Source organism: Bufo bufo, chromosome 7 (genome assembly GCF_905171765.1).
Source record: "Bufo bufo chromosome 7, aBufBuf1.1, whole genome shotgun sequence".
Taxonomy (NCBI): domain Eukaryota; kingdom Metazoa; phylum Chordata; class Amphibia; order Anura; family Bufonidae; genus Bufo; species Bufo bufo.
Genome location: NC_053395.1, coordinates 123896759 through 123914803, shown reverse-complemented (window position 1 = coordinate 123914803; position 18045 = coordinate 123896759). Strand labels below are relative to the sequence as shown.

Genomic DNA, 18045 nt, shown 5'->3' with positions numbered 1-18045 from the left:
GTGTAAGACTAAATGGAGAAGCCATGCGTGAGAGACTCTAATGGCAGAGACATGTGTAACCCTAAAAGGGAGAAGCCCTGTGTGAGAGACTAATGGCGGATTCATATGTGTAACACCAAAAGGGGAGAAGCCGTGCGTGAGAGACTAATGGCAGAGTCATATGTGCAACACTAGAATGGAGAAGCCATGCATGAGACTAATGGCAGAGTCATACGTGAAGACTAAAACGGAGAAGGCATGCGTGAGACTCCAATGGCGGAGTCCTATGTGACACTGAAGGGGGTAAGCCATACGTGAGAGACTCAAATGGCAAGGCCATGCGTGAGAGAATCTAATGGCGGAGTCATATGTAACACTAAAAAGGAGAAGCCATACGTGAGAGACTCTAAGGCTGGGTTCAGACCTGAGCGTATTTGATATGCGCGTTTAACGCGTGTTTTTGTCGCGCGTTTTTATGCGCGTTTTTTGCAATAGTAAACGCGCGTTTGACGCGCGTTTGTGTGATTGACTGCAGTGTCCTATGGCCACAAACGCGCGTCAAAAAGCCCCAAAGAAGCTCAAGAACTTGTTTGAGCGTAGGGCGTTTTTCAGCGCTTTCAAACGCGCTGTAAAACGCTCAAGTGAGAACCAGGGCCATAGGGAAGCATTGGTTTTCATGTGTTGAGCGTTTTACAGCGCGTTTGAACGCGCTGTAAAACGCTCAAGTGTGAACCCAGCCTAATGGCGGAGTCATATGTGACACTAAAAAGGGAGAAGCCATGTGTGAGAGACTCTAAAGGCAAAGCCATGCGTGAGAGACTCTAATGGCGGAGTTATATGTAACACTAAAAGGGAGAAGCCATGCGTGAGAGACTCTAATGGCAAAGCCATGCGTGAGAGACTCTAATGGCGGAGTCATATGGCGGCTTTATTTCCCTCTTAATTTATTAACAACCACTATGCAGCACCAGTATGACTTGGGAACTCGCATAACCATGATCCTCTCCGACAATGACCTAGGACGCTAACCAGCCTACAACCATATTGCCCCCTAACGAACAACCTGAAGAACGGTCACCGGGCCCCTGAGGCCCCCCGAAGCCAAGGGATTGACCTGGAAGACCTTACCGTGATGATACGTAATTAAACGTGAGCCCGACCTAAAGGCAAATACACAGACATTAGTGATCTGAACAACTTGCATGAATGAAACATTAACCAACCGTGAAATTGAAACAGATGGGAGAAAAACAAGAGCCAGAGGCATTGCAGTTCGCTAAGAAAAGACCCTTATCGTGACAAACAAATGAACAACTGTGAAAACATAGTAGGAACTTACTCCTATCGGCCCACTGTCCGCTAGGGAGCTATTTGGTTCACTGGGGCGGGAGATCAAACTGCGTGAATGCGAACCAGAAGTAAAGGATCAGCCTGTGTAACCCACCACCGAGGAAAGAAACTTAAGCCTGATAAGAAGCAGCTATGTTTAACGGAAGAGCAGAATCAGAGCGGTGCGCTGATAGCCCTAGCAAGAATACCGAGTAACCATGATGTAGAAATGAAAGAAATGCAGCTTAATGTGGAAGCAGAGTAGAACACATGATGCAAGAACAAGTGGGTAAATGCAGCTCTGGATGTGAGAGGTGCCTAAAACATGGTATGGGTACAGCTCTGAGTATGAGCATGAGGAGCATGGTATAACACAGCCGTATGAATGCAAGCCGAAATGGGACAGAGTATTAATGTAATGCAACCGCGAACGCTGCTCTAGTAGTAAATGGCGTATAGGACAAAAATGTGAATGCAGACACCCGCTGTAGCTTGAAGGTAACCATCCCATGCGACCGCAGACCCCCCGGCCGACGGCGGGGTTATCAATACCGTGCCTGGGAAATGCAAGACAAAAAGGTAACTTTTTTTTTTTTTTTTTAACAGAACACCGGCACAGCTGCTCCCGCACGGAGAGCCCAACCACGCCGCTCTAGAGCAGGACAAGCAAAAGACTCTAGAATTTTGCGATATACCATATGACACTTACAGCCAGTGGCCACATATATAGGAACTATGAAACACCACATAGGTCTGCCGACTGATATCCGAACATAATCAGTCCACATTCCTTAAAGTGACAGTACACGGACTCGAAATGTCATACAGTGCACGCTCTGTATTTTCATCCCCCTCCCTTATTATATAGAAGACTTCATGAACTGCTTCCCGCACAGGGAATTCTGGCACAGAAGGGGTTAAACAATTTGGACACCACGGCGGTTAGCACGCAGGGATCGATACGGTCAATCAATAGGCATCTACCTGCATTTAAAGGCCAGTCACGAGCGACGGTGGAAATGACAGTGTCTCTGTGTACCGTAGATGAGCGTTACACATATATATATATATATATATATATATATATATGTGGTCCAGCTCCTCCCTCCTATGCAGGTTCTAGTCCTCTAAGGAGACTAAAATATGTATATATATATATATATATGGTTACCTCATATGTGTAACCGCTATATGACCTCTGGTCAGCCGGTACTTGAACAACATTGTGGGCGGGATTCCCAACACGGTGCGAGCGTTACCAGGGGCGGAGCCGCAGAGCGTGCCTAGCAACCGGCACACGCGGCTGCTCCCGGAACGCCCGCCCACACAACAAGCCCGCGCTGCCCGGCCACGGCATCCCCGCAACGTGCCTGCCCGCGGTAAAGATCATGGCCAGCCGAGCGCTGCCCCCCCCCGCCGGGGTGAGGACCCGACCCGCCGTGCGGTCACCACGCTGCTGCATCGGCATCGGATACCCCCTGCTTACCTACCGAAGGCACGAGACGAGCCGACGCCGCCAATACTCACCCAGACCGAGACGAAAAAGAGCGGGACGTGCAGGAACCAGACGTGAACCGGAAGTACCAGGTACCTGGCCGCACGTCCCGTTCCTTGCACTTCATGGGGTTTATATAGCCAAGGGGCGTGGCCTCTGCCCCTCCCACAAATACAGGCTGCACGGCAGCCTTAACTACTTATCAGTCTGCTCAGCTCCTCCAGCTCTATAATATGCTGCCTGCAGACTACTTTGCATTTTTATGGTGACAGATTTCCTTTAAAGGAGTTATCCAGGATCTATAATGCCCCCCCATATGCCCGGGCCCCTCATGGAGGTTGTACTTACCTCGCTTCCCGACACCCGGTGCTTCTCATACTGGCACAGCTGCAATGGGAATCAGCCTCCCTAGCGTCACCGACGATTCTTGGGAGGCTCGTTCCCGTCACAGCTGCTATTGGCTGCCACCCGACACCGAATGTTTTCACCCGCACGGCGGGGAGATGCAGCGCCGGCTGTGCCGGTATGAAAAACGACCTGGGTGCCTGGGAGCGAGGTGAGTGCAACCTCTGTGGGGGGCATTATACATCTTGGATAACGCCCCTCTAAATGCACCACAAGATATTTTTGGTACAGTGACCCTTTCATATTTTTTTTTTTACATGGGTTCTTTTACAATATTTTGTTAATGCCATTGTTTAGTCTTATTTTTCCCTCTTTACTTTTTCCTCAGATGGAGGAGGTTGAGTTTCGGAACTGGATTGAGAAACTTCAGGCCAGGATGCTCTGCTCCAACATGGACTCTCCACAACAGCTGCAGTCGGTCTTTGAGTCAATTATAGTGAAGAAGCAATCGCTATGTGAGATGCTGCAAGCCTGGAACAACAGGTTAATGCAATCAGATTGCTGGACCAAAGCCAGCTTTCCATCGCTAATGGTATAGCTCAAGGATTAGCAACCTCCGGCCCACCAGCTGTTATGAAATGACAATTCCCAGCATGCCATGCTCACCTTTGTGGGTGCCTGAGAAGAGCAAAGAAGAGTGCATGCTAGGAGTTGTAGTTTCACAACAGCTGGAGTGCCGAGGTTGCTGATCCTTGGTATAGCTGCAGGTAGAGGTTAAATCTCTTTATATGCTGATCAATACATGTGTGATCTCCTGGCAGATAGCTGGAGCGAGAATCCCTAGTGCCTCTACAGGAAAAATGTAGACATGTGTAGTAGGAAAGGCATGTAGAGAGGTCCGTCACCTCTTCATCTAGGCCATTAATAGAAAGCTCCTCACACTGGGTCTGTCTCCGTTCTGATATTTCCCATTCCTGTTGTATGCACTCTTGACTTTGGCTTTAAAATCTGCACTTGTATCCTTGTATGAGGATGTGTTGTTGTGTTCCCAGTGAAGGATGGAAGAAACAACTGGGAGATACAGTGCTGTATCTTTAAAGGGTTATCTCTTGATTATTGTAAAAATGAAAATCAGACATCATTTAGTACATGACCATCTCTTTTTGACAAAGCTAGAACCAGCCCTGTACCTCACATGGATCCATAGATCTCTATATTCATTTTTCTGCTAGATTTATAGAAAGCTCGAGGGGAGTATTTTTTCTGCTGCAGCTCTGGGGGAGTATTTTTTCTGCTGCAGCTCTGGGGGAGTATTTTTCTGCTGCAGCTCTGGGGGAGTATCTTTTCTGCTGCAGCTCTGGGGGAGTGTCTTTTCTGCTGCAGCTCTGGGGGAGTGTCTTTTCTGCTGCAGCTCAGGGGGGGTATCTTTTCTGCTGCAGCTCTGGGGGAGTATCTTTTCTGCTGCAGCTCTGGGGGAGTATCTTTTCTGCTGCAGCTCTGGGGGAGTATCTTTTCTGCTGCAGCTCTGGGGGAGTATCTTTTCTGCTGCAGCTCTGGGGGGAGTATCTTTTCTGCTGCAGCTCTGGGGGAGTATTTTTCTGCTGCAGCTCTGGGGGAGTGTCTTTTCTGCTGCAGCTCTGGGGGAGTGTCTTTTCTGCTGCAGCTCTGGGGGAGTGTCTTTTCTGCTGCAGCTCTGGGGGAGTATCTTTTCTGCTGCAGCTCTGGGGGAGTATCTTTTCTGCTGCAGCTCTGGGGGAGTGTCTTTTCTGCTGCAGCTCTGGGGGAGTATCTTTTCTGCTGCAGCTCTGGGGGGAGTATCTTTTCTGCTGCAGCTCTGGGGGAGTGTCTTTTCTGCTGCAGCTCTGGGGGGAGTATCTTTTCTGCTGCAGCTCTGGGGGAGTGTTTTTTTCTGCTGCAGCTCTGGGGGAGTGTTTTTTTCTGCTGCAGCTCTGGGGGAGTGTCTTTTTCTGCTGCAGCTCTGGGGGAGTGTCTTTTTCTGCTGCAGCTCTGGGGGAGTGTCTTTTTCTGCTGCAGCTCTGGTGGAGTATCTTTTCTGCTGCAGCTCTGGGGGGGTGTCTTTTCTGCTGCAGCTCTGGGGGGGTATCTTTTCTGCTGCAGCTCTGGGGGGGTGTCTTTTCTGCTGCAGCTCTGGGGGGGTGTCTTTTCTGCTGCAGCTCTGGGGGGGTGTCTTTTCTGCTGCAGCTCTGGGGGGGTGTCTTTTCTGCTGCAGCTCTCTCCCTGTCACAGCTCAGGAGGCAGTTGAAGGATGAAACTGAGCATGTCCGGCCTTCTCGGTGATCCAGACAAAGAAAAAGCACAAAGGGCAGGTGGTGCCATAGAGATACATTTTATTGAATAAATCACTGGCTAAACAACATTTTTTAAAAGTTGGGAGGCATGATGTCCTGATGACCATATGGACATGAGACAGTGGATTTAAGTGTCCCATACCTCTCCTGTGTACCAAGCCGCACATCCCTGACAATTAACAAGAGACTGAGGAATGTGGAGATGCTGTAGCATGTTTTAAAGAATCTATAGCAGTGGTAGCGAACCTATGGCACGGGTGCCAGAGGCGGCACTCAGCACTCTCTGTGGGCACCCACACCCTGGAAAAAGTCTATGGTGCACAGGGCGCACTATGAACAGTACCGGTAGCGCACTGAATGTAGGCAGGCTATTACAGCTAAATGATAAAGTACATGGAAAATATACTGTATTGGTATTCAGATTAAATTGCCATGTTGGCACTTTGCAGTAAGTATGAGTTTTGGTTTGGGCACTCGGTCTCTAAAAAGTTCACTATCACTGATCTATTGGATGCCTTTTGTTAAATGGTTAAAAAATGTTTTAATTTTTTTTAATTTTTAGTTTGGGGGGAAGGGGTGAGCTACTGTTTTTCATTGAATAGACACAGGCAATTCTCTGGTAAAAACTGCAGTTTAGATCTTATGTACCTAATTTGGTGAAAGTTTGGTTTTGACCACTAGATGGCACAGTGGTTCAGCTTACTGCAGTGCGGCTAGTACAATGGAAGCATGGGCACTTTGATGGAGAAATTATTTTGTAAAAATAATAGAACTCTTTTGGTGCTAGAACAATTAAGAAGCCTCCTGATGGTGAAGGCTGTTATTTTTATTCTATTTGAGTATGTATTACATCTAGTACATTGCTTTAGATGTTTTGTTTTTATTTTTTGTAAACGCTTAAATTAATATTTTCAATATCACTCTGCAAAATAATTTGTAGACTGTTACAACAATATCTACCATGTTTTAACTTTTATTACCTGAAAATAACACCCTTTAATCTAGGAATAGATGATTTGAATGACAGAGAGATGTACACTAAATATGGACCATCATTTTGATATTGAAATATTTTTGCCATTAGTAATAACTATGCTGCCTTCTCCTTGTTTCTATAATAAGTAACATAATATTTTTTTTAGATGTGTGCTTTCTGCAGGAGACAATCATGTAGTTTCTTGCTCCTTTATATATAATTTTTCTGTGCGGCTGGTTAAGAACAATTTTTCAGCATTTCAGTGTTTGTAAATGAGCCCAGCTAAGCAGGTTCGATGACCTTCTGTAGTTCTCTTGTTTGACCCCGTTGTCGAGTGGTATTAATAGCTTTAATACTTGATTGCCCTTCACAGGCACGAAAAATAATGATGATGGCCGGACCAGCTGATCCTTCCTTACATAGCAACCCTCGCATCCCCACCGTTTGTTGTTGTTGCTATGTATGCTACTCTGTATTTCTAGAGCATAACCTGGTACAGCAGAACAATTGTAGGTCACCAGAATATTATAAAAAAAAATGAATTATGGAGGGATAGGGAAAAGACATGGGTGCTACAAAGTTGGTGTCTTTGAGAATTTTTGCCCATCCATAAGAGCATTTGTGAGGCCAGACACTGATGTTGGATGAGAGGATCTGTTGGATTTGGCAGAACGTATAGTGGCCACATAAGGGAAACTGGCAGGTGTTAAATCCGCTCCTAGACTGAACAACCCCTTTAAGTAGATGGCTGCTTCTCCTATAGATCACATAATATGCTTCCATGCATCTCCCCTGATCCATGTACAGCTTGTATAGTATATACACAGAATATCGTAGTACACTGCTGGAGGGGCCCACACACGAACTATGAGCTAATGACAGCCTATAATGCACCCATTCCACCCAAGAACTGAGATGGCAGAATGACTACCTATAATGCCCCCCATGAACTGGGAAAGCTGAGTCTCAACCTATTCCGCCCTCATGAACTAGGAAAGATATTCTGCCCACCGTGAACTAGGAAAGCTATGTTACAGCGTATAATGCCCCCCATGAACTGGCAAAGCTGGGTAACAACTGGGAAAGCTGGGTCATGGGCAATCCACAGTTTTACCTGGCCAGTGTAACTGATGCCCCACATTTCTGGCAGGCCCCTTTTTCTGCTTTTGTGGTGGAGGCCCTAGAACGCAAACCCTGGGTGCCCTCCAATTAATTCGACCCGGATTAGAGGCAACTTGTCACATTGTAGAGTTTCTTGTTTATTGTACTAGTATTTCTATATTATGTATGTATGTGTAACCCCCTCTTGATGTACAGAGCCATGGAATTAATGGTGTTTTCAAATAAATAATAATAATTGAACATGGGGTTTGAGCTGCAGGCGCTGGGTAGATTGATAGTTTTCAGGGAAAGGATTAAAGGGGTTCTGTACTTTGTTTAAACTGATGATCTATCCTCTCGACACTCTGGACCTCTGCCGATCAGCTGTTTGAGAAGGCAGCGGCGCTCCAGCAGTGCCGCGGCCTTCTCACTGTTTACCGCTGGCCCAGTAACGTCACGACTTGTATGAACTGGCCTGGGCGCGGCTAAGCTCCATTCAAGGGAACGTAGCTTAGCCGCGCCCAGGCCAGTGAGACTAATCGTGACGTCACTGGGCCAGTGGTAAACAGTGAGAAGGCCACGGCACTGCCTTCTCAAACAGCTGATCGGCGGAGGTCCCGGGTGTCGGATTCCCGCCGGTCAGATGCTGACCCCTTTAAATATACCTTGTAATTTTTGTGCTTTGAAGACAAGGAGGCAGTCCTCTTCCCTGTGAGACTGAGCATAAAGACATAGCTGTCAATGACTGACAGGACTGTGTGCTTGACCTCAAACCACAGAATGAGCAAGAACTTAAATGAACGAAATACAAGTTATACGAAATCTTTTAGTACAAATGTATACGGTATATAAATCTGCTCCAGCTCTATACCATTGCTTTGCATTTCCTGATGACCGGTTCCTTTTAATGTCTGGAAGGAAACCATGAACTCCATGCAGGACCTTCAGATTTGAACCCATGTCCCCAATGCCACCAGTCTAAAATTGTGGCTGGCCGGTTATCCATACTGTGTGGCTTTATTAACTTTCTGGTAAATTTGACTATACACTTGTATTAGCTGCAGCCTGTTTTGGGAGAGGAAGGGTCCGGGTCCTGTCATCGCCTGTGCTTTTATACCTGAACATAGTTTTCACTGCCTTACAGTATTTTTATTTATTTGTTTTTCATTGAAAGGTTGCAAGACCTTTTCCAGCAAGAAAAGGGCCGTAAACGACCGTCTGTGCCGGCAAGTCCTGGGAGAATGAGACAAGGCGACGAGACAAAGGTAATCTGTCCTGGACAGGTCGTCTTGGAGGAGCAGTGATTTTAGATTAGAGCAGCAGTGGCTTGTTGAGAGCCGTTATCACACCTCGTGATTTTCGGGTATTTCTGCTTTCTCCATTGGTTCTCATCAGTCTAGCTTTACAGGATCATTTTGACAGTTGTATTTTCTGCTTGATTGACAGAAGCCGGCAGTCTGCTGTGCCAAGCATAACCCAAAGCCCATGTCTTGTGCTCATGGCATAATTCTTCACAATGCAGCAATGTTTTCTCACATTTGAATTGTTACCTTTTACTTGGCATATTATACATCGGCCAGAGCTTATTATGTATTCCATCTGCAACCATTAAAACCTGATCGCACTTCTCCTTCCCATTATCTGTTTCTTGGCAGAACTGTATCTGTCATATTTCATTACTAACTACTAGTTACAAACAGAAATACCACATTATTCTGAGGCAATGCGACCATGTCATAGCCTGTGGTGCAGGAAAGTAAAATAATGGGAATGCTTAGAAGGCAGAACATTATCAGTTGGTAATTATGCCAGGACACAATCTAAGCACTTCTTGTACCTTCTTTAAATGTTATTGCAGCTTCCTTCACTCTGATATGGAATAATATTATCCATTTCGTCTGTAGCCTAATTATTGGCAGGATTTCTTTTGTACTTTACTAGCAACCATTTAGGCAGTGAAATGTATAGTTAAAAGGAAAAAGAAAAACAAAGAATTCTGCGTTTTTGCCATTATCCGGATAATACTCTAGTGCCCTACAGCTATCCGCCTACAGAAGGGCATGGTGGGAGTTGTAGTTTTACAACAGCTGGAGAGCCGCAGGTTGAGCATCCCTGGCCTACAACTATCCGCCTACAGAAGGGCATGGTGGGAGTTGTAGTTTTACAACAGCTGGAGGGCCGCAGGTTGAGCATCCCTGGCCTACAACTATCCGCCTACAGAAGGGCATGGTGGGAGTTGTAGTTTTACAACAGCTGGAGGGCCGCAGGTTGAGCATGCCTGCTCTAAGCGATTATATGATATTATTGCATATGCTACATATGATAAAAGTGGACTGCAGTAACCAGAAGTCATGATACCCACACCAATGTCAAAAGGCCCTAGCAGCACTGCAGTGGACATGTATATTAGGTATATGGGAAATTTGTGGAGGGCTGTAAATGGAGGCAGTGTACACAGAAAGTGATAAATCGTGTGCAAAGCTAGTCTACAGATTGAAGATGATATGGAGCATGATCTGGATTGGAAGAGAAGTTAATCTAACTATTATAATGCATGCACTAAGCTACTTAATTTTGTATTCTTTTATGCATTGTCTTAGCTTATGTTAAATGTGCATTATATGTATGATAGAAATGTTTAATCTGCAATTCACTTCTGGTGGTTCATATGTGCGCACATTGCTTCGAAACATGATGTTTTAATATATGCAAATGAGCCTCTAGGAGTAAGGTGGCATTGCCATTACTCTTAGAGGTTCTGCTTTTTCTGCACCAGCTGCGCCCCCCCCCCCCCGCTTTGATTGACCAGGCAGTATGAACATCATCACGCTTCGCCCTGACTTCTCAAGTCAGTCCAAGTGCAGATGGCTCGGCAGTTGCAGAGAGAGCAGAACCTCTAAGGGTTCATTCACACGTCCGTAGAATGGGTCCGGACCCATTCATTCTCTATGGGGCCGGAAGAGATGCGGACAGCACACAGTGTGTTGTCCGCATTCGCATTTCCGGAGCACGGCCCTGATCTTCCAGTCTGCGGCTCCCGAAAAAAATAGAACAAGAATAGGCTATTCTATGGGGGTGCCGGCCAGGTGTATTGCGGATCCGCAATACACTACGGACGTGTGGATGGACCCTGAGAGTAACAGCAAACGCCTCTGTTGCTCCTAGAGGCTCAGTTGCATATATTAAAACATCATTTTTCTCAGCAATGTGGGCAATTATGAACCTGGGGCCAACACAGATGCCTTCAGCTGCCAAGCGCACATGTAACAGGCCAGCCCGTTTCATAGGTACAAATCTGCTGACAGATGCCCTTTAAATTACAGGGAGACACCCATGATATTTTCCTTCTACTGAGAAAGGTGCTAAGAGAACACCGAAAATGTCAATCAATAAAATATAGACTGCAGAGACGGCCTTCTGCCGTGTTTTATACATGTGAAATTGGATGGCATAATACACGAATACATAGACAGTACAGTAAGGGGCCAGTTATATCACACTGATCTTACGGATATATGGGGTACATGCACAGTGGAGTCGGGGGGGGGGATCCCGTGATATGGCATTATCTCCACATGATGGCACACAGACCCAGATTACCCACAATGTTCTGAACTGAGTTGTGCTCAGACGCAAGGATACTGAATGAAAATGGCATGGGATTCCCAAGAAGTTGGCTCCTGAACACTAGAATCGAATTTTCCAATCGTTTTTTTTTTATTTTATTGCTCAACATATATAATCATGGAATTTTACCATCACTGAACTGCTGATGTAACATCTAAGGCCTATATTTTTTGTTGCTCAGATCTGCATGGAGCACATGGTATTTGTCTGTTTTCTCTGCGATTGTCATCTAAATCGAAGTTTGATAACACTGTTCTCAAATGTGCTTTACTCCTCTAAATTATGACAAGTTTTTATTTATAGTGTTATCTGTATTGTGCATGATGAATTTTAGCAGATATTAAGCCATATATCTATTTCACATTATCTTGCTGTCATTTAACCTTTTACATTTGCACAGGGTGACCACTGAAAGGGCCAGTGGGACGTTTGTGTGGAGGGGGTAATAATACCCCTTTGAATAGGAATAGGCGATGTTCTCCAATGATCAGTGGTTTGTTTTCACATGTGCAGAATAGAAGAGTGGATTATAATCTCTGGTTTCTGGTCGGCCATAGTACGTAATAGGAATTGTTGTCCAGTGGAGAGTGATTGCAGATGATAGGACCTCTTCATTGGAACTAAGTCCTACTTCAGAAGTTTGCTGTGTTTTGGGTGGGAGGTCTTCTATAATATTTGGTGTTTGAGAGGGTGGTATGAAAGGAAGAGAATAGTCTGTATATGCATTTTTTGTCTGGTAACATTGGGACGTTAACCAATTGCGTTCTATTGACTGATTGTTGAGTGGAAAGTTTTCTGTTCCACTCCTAGTTTCATATTGGTGCCCACTGCTAGGCCTTAGGTGTCACTGGGTGATGGCCTGCACGTGTCATGGTTAACCTGAAGAAAACGTAAGGCCGTGGAGCCACCCTAAACAACCACCATTTGACTATCCTTTCAATGTTTTTGAGCACCTGTTTTGGGGGATTTTCTTGATGTTTAATGAGCTCACCATAGTGTGCTGATATGTTTCTAATAGTGTGGCTTTCTACTGACAAATTGGAAAACCCTTACTAACATTTCTGTTTCCTAGTCATCCTGCTCAGGACTTATAGACTGTATAATAATAGTATTAACACTCTCCCTTAATCTGACTTTAGCAGAGAGACTATTGTGTAGAAATTAATGATAGTAATAATAATACTTGCATATCACATCTGACATAATCTAGAGTAGTAAATTACCAGGGGATTTTACTGTATTATTGCTCTTCACATTCACCCTCCATGGGCGCTTGGAAGAGGTACATTAACGCAGCGAGCTGCACACTAGGAGAATCCAATTATTCTTTCTCTGCTTTCTATAACCTAGAATCAGTGTGAAGATTACAAAGTGTTCTCCAGGTTGCGCAAGTCAATTATTCTACAACTCTGTGTTTTGAGACATTTTCAATTCAACATGCTATTATCTTGTGAAATGTTAGACGCTGGCAGCTAACGCGTTTCTCTCTGTGTTTGATGTCCAGGCAAGTGGTATGGATGCTTCTCCACGTAACTCCTCTCCTGCACAGAATGGTGAAAGAGGTTTGTCATTTGTCTTTTTCCTATGGGAAGGTATTACTGTGACCTATAGAAACATCTCTGGCTGCTTGGCTATTAGGAGTTGCACTGGTAGCTTTAGTCATATACCACCAAGCAAAAAGACCACAGCCATACCGGATTTAAAATGTACCTATGTAACACAAGGAATATCTTCATTGATGAATGGCCAAAAGTCTTCACCTGTTCACTTAGTATGGGTGCTGAATGAACATGGCAGAGACTGGTATATTGGCTGCTAGTCTTATGGTACCATGTGTAATGAGCCTTTGTGCTCTTTATCCTACAAAAAAAAAAACACACTTGTGAATAACAAGAATTGAGACCTACAGCTTCACGTATAATTATAGAATCTAGATGTGTCCTTCTTAACACTGTGTGATAACCATTATTGCACCTCCAAGTTGGGTTATTTTCACACTTGCGGTAGGTAGCCTTTTCCGGCAGGCAGTTTTTTGGGCGGGGAACAGCCTGCCGGATCCGTGCTACCGATAGTCCACCGTGCTGCCAGAAGTCAGCTCCGGCCCCATTCACTATAATGGGGCGGGCTGGATGTACGGCCGCTGCGCGGCAAACATGCCGAGAGGCGGCCGAAATAAAACTACAGCACGCTGCGGTTTTTGTCCGGCCGCCTCTTGGCATGTTTTCCGCAAGGCGGCCGTAGAACTTGCGGTAGCATGGATCCGGCAGTGTGAAAGTAGCCTTACCCTTACATGTAAGCCATTGCTCCCCCATCACTTGAGGATTCTAGCAATGTTCAGTGAGACCCCTGACTACACTGCAGTCAGTCGTCCTTTTGCACACCTTATTTCCATGGGAGCCTGGCATGTAAGACTCCTTATGCCAGCTGGCAGTCTCTACAAGGACAAACTGTACTCGCCAAGATCCACTAAACAACTGAAGTAAAACAATTACTGAATAGGAGAGACAGAAGGACTTTGGTTTGCTGCTATTTTTATGGGATGTGCATATTTGTAAGAGAGCTGGTGCTTTGTTCATATATTGAAGACCTTTCTAAAGCCTAGAATACAGTAATGTCCTGGCCCACGTTAGGTGTCACATGCCCTGGGCAGGGAAGGAATGAATACCTCCGCTCTTCATTTATTTAGCGCAGTAAGAATATCATTAATCATCCGTGTTGCAGTAAACTCCTGACATCGCTAGTTACTGGAATAAAATCTTGAGTCAGAATAATATCCTGGGGTGTATTGATAAACCTGAAGTAATAGGGTCATAATGAAGCTCACCTTGTCAGAACATTGCTGGATCAGTGTCTGGATGAGCAGGGTTTTCTTCACACAGAAACCTCTGTCTTCAAGGCCATTTTTGCCATTTCTTTGACATGTTCTGTGAATTATAGATTTTGCACTCGCTTGACATTTTCCTAGTTAGCTGTCATTTTTTCACCTGTGAGGTGGATGTACACTAAAGCCCTCCGGAAACCTGAAGATACAGCATTGAACAGTAGACCTTATGGATCTGCATTTCTGTCTGGTTCTTAGAACCTTGGCAGAAGTGTCTTTTTTATTTTATTTCTTACCTTAGTGTGTAGCGGACACATGGACATGTCCTTTTTCTGTTATACGGCTATTCCCATCTCAAAAAGTGATCACATGTGGCTATTGGCATGTGTCATCACTTTATAATAAGTGGGGGTCCAACCTATGGGACCCATACCGATTCCCGCAATATTGAGACAGCAGCGTCAATTCAGTACTGTGGCCCCTTCACAGTCTTTCCTCATCATAGTTTATATATGTTCTAGGAAGTATCCATTTAGTGTTCAGCTCATTTTTGCCCGCTCCAGTGAAAAGGGACTTAGCTTATGTTCCCAACACATTTATGGCCTTCATTTATCATACACATCAGGACATATATGGAGGGGTTATCCGATCCCCACAGCAATTTTAGTTATGCCCCCAAAAGTGCTCAGCCTTAAAAAAACAAAGCCATTTACCTCTACCCTGTAATCTTACTTCCCCTGGGGACCGGAGGTGTAATGTCCTGTCCATCATCACATACTCCTCTGCAGCCATTCACTTGTCTCAGTGGTCATGTGCTGCTTGATGACACCTCATTGCTGAAGCCAGTCATTGGCAGCATCAGTGCCCGTGATGACAGATAGGACATTATACTTCTGATCCACTGGGGACAAGAATCGGTTCACTGAGAGCATCAGTGAATAGGTAAGTGGCTTTGTTTCTATAGGGTGAGCATCAGGGTCAGTGAGACAACCACTTACTTAATGTTCTGTCCGATGCCATATCCCTAGGCTAGTTTCACACTAGCATTTACAGATCTGACACTGCTGGAATGCCATCCAGCCCTATTAACTATAATGGAGTCCGGTGGATATCCGGACACAACCTGACAAATACCGCTGCGTGCAACGTTTTTTGTCCGGCTGATTCCTGGCATTCTGTCGCAGAGCAGCCTGCCAGAAGGCCATGCCACTACTGTATAACTAACCTGAGGGTCCCATTGTGAAAAAAAACATATATTTATAATATATATTTTTGAATGGATACCATTGTATGGAATAGTGTATTCCATGCCGATGTATACTGGTCAGACAAAGGTCAAAAGGATGTAAAATGTACATTTTAATGATAGGTATGTGTGCTTTTCATTATAGCCCAAAAAAATAGTGTCCAGCAGAACTAAAAAGTATTAATTACATTTTTTGTTTAGTGTCCCTTTTAAAGGTGAATAGTAATGATAGTTTTAGGCTACAATATCCCAATAAAGTGATAGCCTGTGCGCTGCTGTGGTAACATAAGCCATCTTCAGATTAGATTTTGTTTAATTCATTTCTTCCAGAAGATCGATTCATGACCACCTTGTCTCAAAGTTCCACCGGCTCTACACATCTGCAAATACCAAGCCCCCCGGAGCTGGTGTCTGATCAGGTTTTTACTGGTGCTCCAAATACAACGGAGGTGGACACTGCCAGCAGTTGTGAAGGTATACCTGTTGTCATATGTCTTACTTTACTGCACACAGAGGCTGGTGGGAGCTGGTATCTGGCATCAAGGGGTGGGGGCTATTGTTGTTCTGGACTACTCTGGGTTTCATTTATGACTAGTAGTCGTTAGCTTCATCCAGAAGAGGCTCAGTGATCAGATGCTTCTTACATGGAAGGTACGATACGGTGTAGTGCAACCTGAGGAACACAACTGATGCTGGAGATATTTACAAAGTGCCATTTTTAGGGTGTGGTATATTATATTCCTTTATGATAACGATAGGAAAATGTACACCAATCCAAATTATAGGGATTACTCTTCATAGACATTATGAGCCAGTGTTAGCTTCTTGGTAATGAAATGTGATTGAATTTCTCAGATCTGCTGTGCTCATATTTTGCTAGATAATTGACATCTCCTGAACATATTATAGATGACTGTGTGCAGAGATCAGTATTATATGCTCTGTTATGCCGAGAAATTCAACAGTTCAACAAAGTTCCCATTGACATATATGAATTCTGCACCCTGTGTTTCATATTCCTGCCAATAGTGCTTTATATGGCAGACTGAACCCATCAGCCGCTGAAAGCAGACCTACTAATAAGTAAAAAAAAGATAATTATTGCTTTCTTGTCTCTGTTTTTTTTCTTGTACTGGAGCAACGGTTAGGAAGAGTTCTAATGAGGAGCGCTGTGCCTTAAGATGCCTTGCAGCACTGATTTGTTAGCCATTGAAATATCTTGTGCCGTGGTGTAAGTTTGGCTCATAAATAATTGATGACTATATACCGTATCTCCTGTCATGACCTATCCACGCAAACAGAGCCGTGAGTTATCTCACATCTACACTCGTAAATACTTTTGCGTAAAAGAGAAAATACTCCATTCGGACTCTTTCAGCAGCCTGTTTTCAAGATAATTGTATTTGTCTTCATTAAGGATCTACTCAAACTGCACTTTTATGAGAATATATGCGCTTTGTTTTATAGGATACAGTTTAGGGGGGTACTGGCTCTTAAGGAGACCAGCTTTGTATGGAGACTTAGTGGCAATGCTCTATGGGAAAATAATATGCAAAGCGGTATCTCCCAGGCAAAGAACAGTCTCGCTAGCACCACATTTGGGAAATAGCTTCCTGTGAGTCAAAGTCTGACTTCTTAACAATGCTTTCGGACATCACAAGGGAAAATAGCCAAGCCAAAAATCTCTTTTCCTATATAGTTTTCCAATGCAGCACTGCCACTGTCTTCATATACAGCTGGTCTCCTTAAGGCGATCCAGAATCCTACTCCAAGCACCTGAAAACAGCTGTCTGTAGATGGATAATTGACTTCACTATTTTCACTTGTCCCAAGGCTTGTTAATAAGTGAGACTTTGACTCATAGGGAGCTACTTCCACAAGTTGGTGCTAGCGAGACCGTTCTTTTTCCCTGGAAGATACCTCTTTGTATATTATTTATAGGATACATATTGGAAATTGGTTTGAGGAGATTTATTTTTGTCCACTTATTTGGAACTTCCATTCATATTTTAGATGTTTTTGATGGTCATTTGTTGGGGTCTACAGACAGTCAAGTGAAGGAGAAATCCACTATGAAAGCAATATTTGCAAACCTGCTACCTGGAAACAATTATAACCCTATTCCACTTCCTTTGTAAGTATGGTGACTAGAGATAACCCAAAGTTAGTGAGGAATATAGTTCTGGCACCAGTATACTTCCCCTCCCTTGCACAATGGCCTTCATACAGATGTAGCCTAGCTAAACTTGATGGTTAAAGGGTGTATTAGACGGGCAGAATTTCTGCCCGATGATTAACGAGTGTTTGTATGAACGCTCGTTAGCGATCATCTTGCAGTATAATGCTGCCGTTGTCGTTCATCAGGCAATGAAGATCTTTCAGCATGCTGAAAGATGAGGATATGCCAATGGAAGACTAATAGTTATCTGCTGTTGGCAAAGAACTGGGGGATTTGCCCGCGGGCAAGCCGCTTGGGGACGAGCAATGGCATATCGATAGCTCCTCCTCATGTTGCTGAGGAGATTGCCAGGAGGGAATGATTCCCTCCCGACAATTGTCTGCGTGATTGCGGTGTCTAATACACCCTTAATGCGTTAAGTAAACAGTGGCAAGAAAATGTTAGTTGACCTTTTAAATGGATTTCAATGGCTTTTACCACGTCATGTGTTATCAGAGTCAATTTTAGCTTGGCTGCATCTGTACATGTCAGTGAGCATGATGTTCAGCTGCCTGCTGTAAAGCGAATCACAAACTGCTGCTCACAGAAACATGGGCAAGATGGCTGATCCCATATAAGAAATGAAATTAATATGATTA

General features: G+C 44.5%; 1 protein-coding gene across 6 annotated transcripts in view; it reads left to right on the top strand.

The window, feature by feature from the left end:
* Positions 1–18045, top strand: part of PIKFYVE (phosphoinositide kinase, FYVE-type zinc finger containing) — a 326446-nt gene that overhangs the window by 233819 nt on the left and 74582 nt on the right. For all 6 annotated transcript variants that reach the window (XM_040441689.1, XM_040441688.1, XM_040441692.1 and 3 more), the window contains 5 exons: positions 3537–3691; positions 8709–8799; positions 12666–12723; positions 15559–15702; positions 17242–17362. In XM_040441689.1, coding sequence (XP_040297623.1) covers positions 3537–3691; positions 8709–8799; positions 12666–12723; positions 15559–15702; positions 17242–17362 — 569 coding nt within the window. The remainder of the gene's footprint in view (positions 1–3536; positions 3692–8708; positions 8800–12665; positions 12724–15558; positions 15703–17241; positions 17363–18045) is intronic.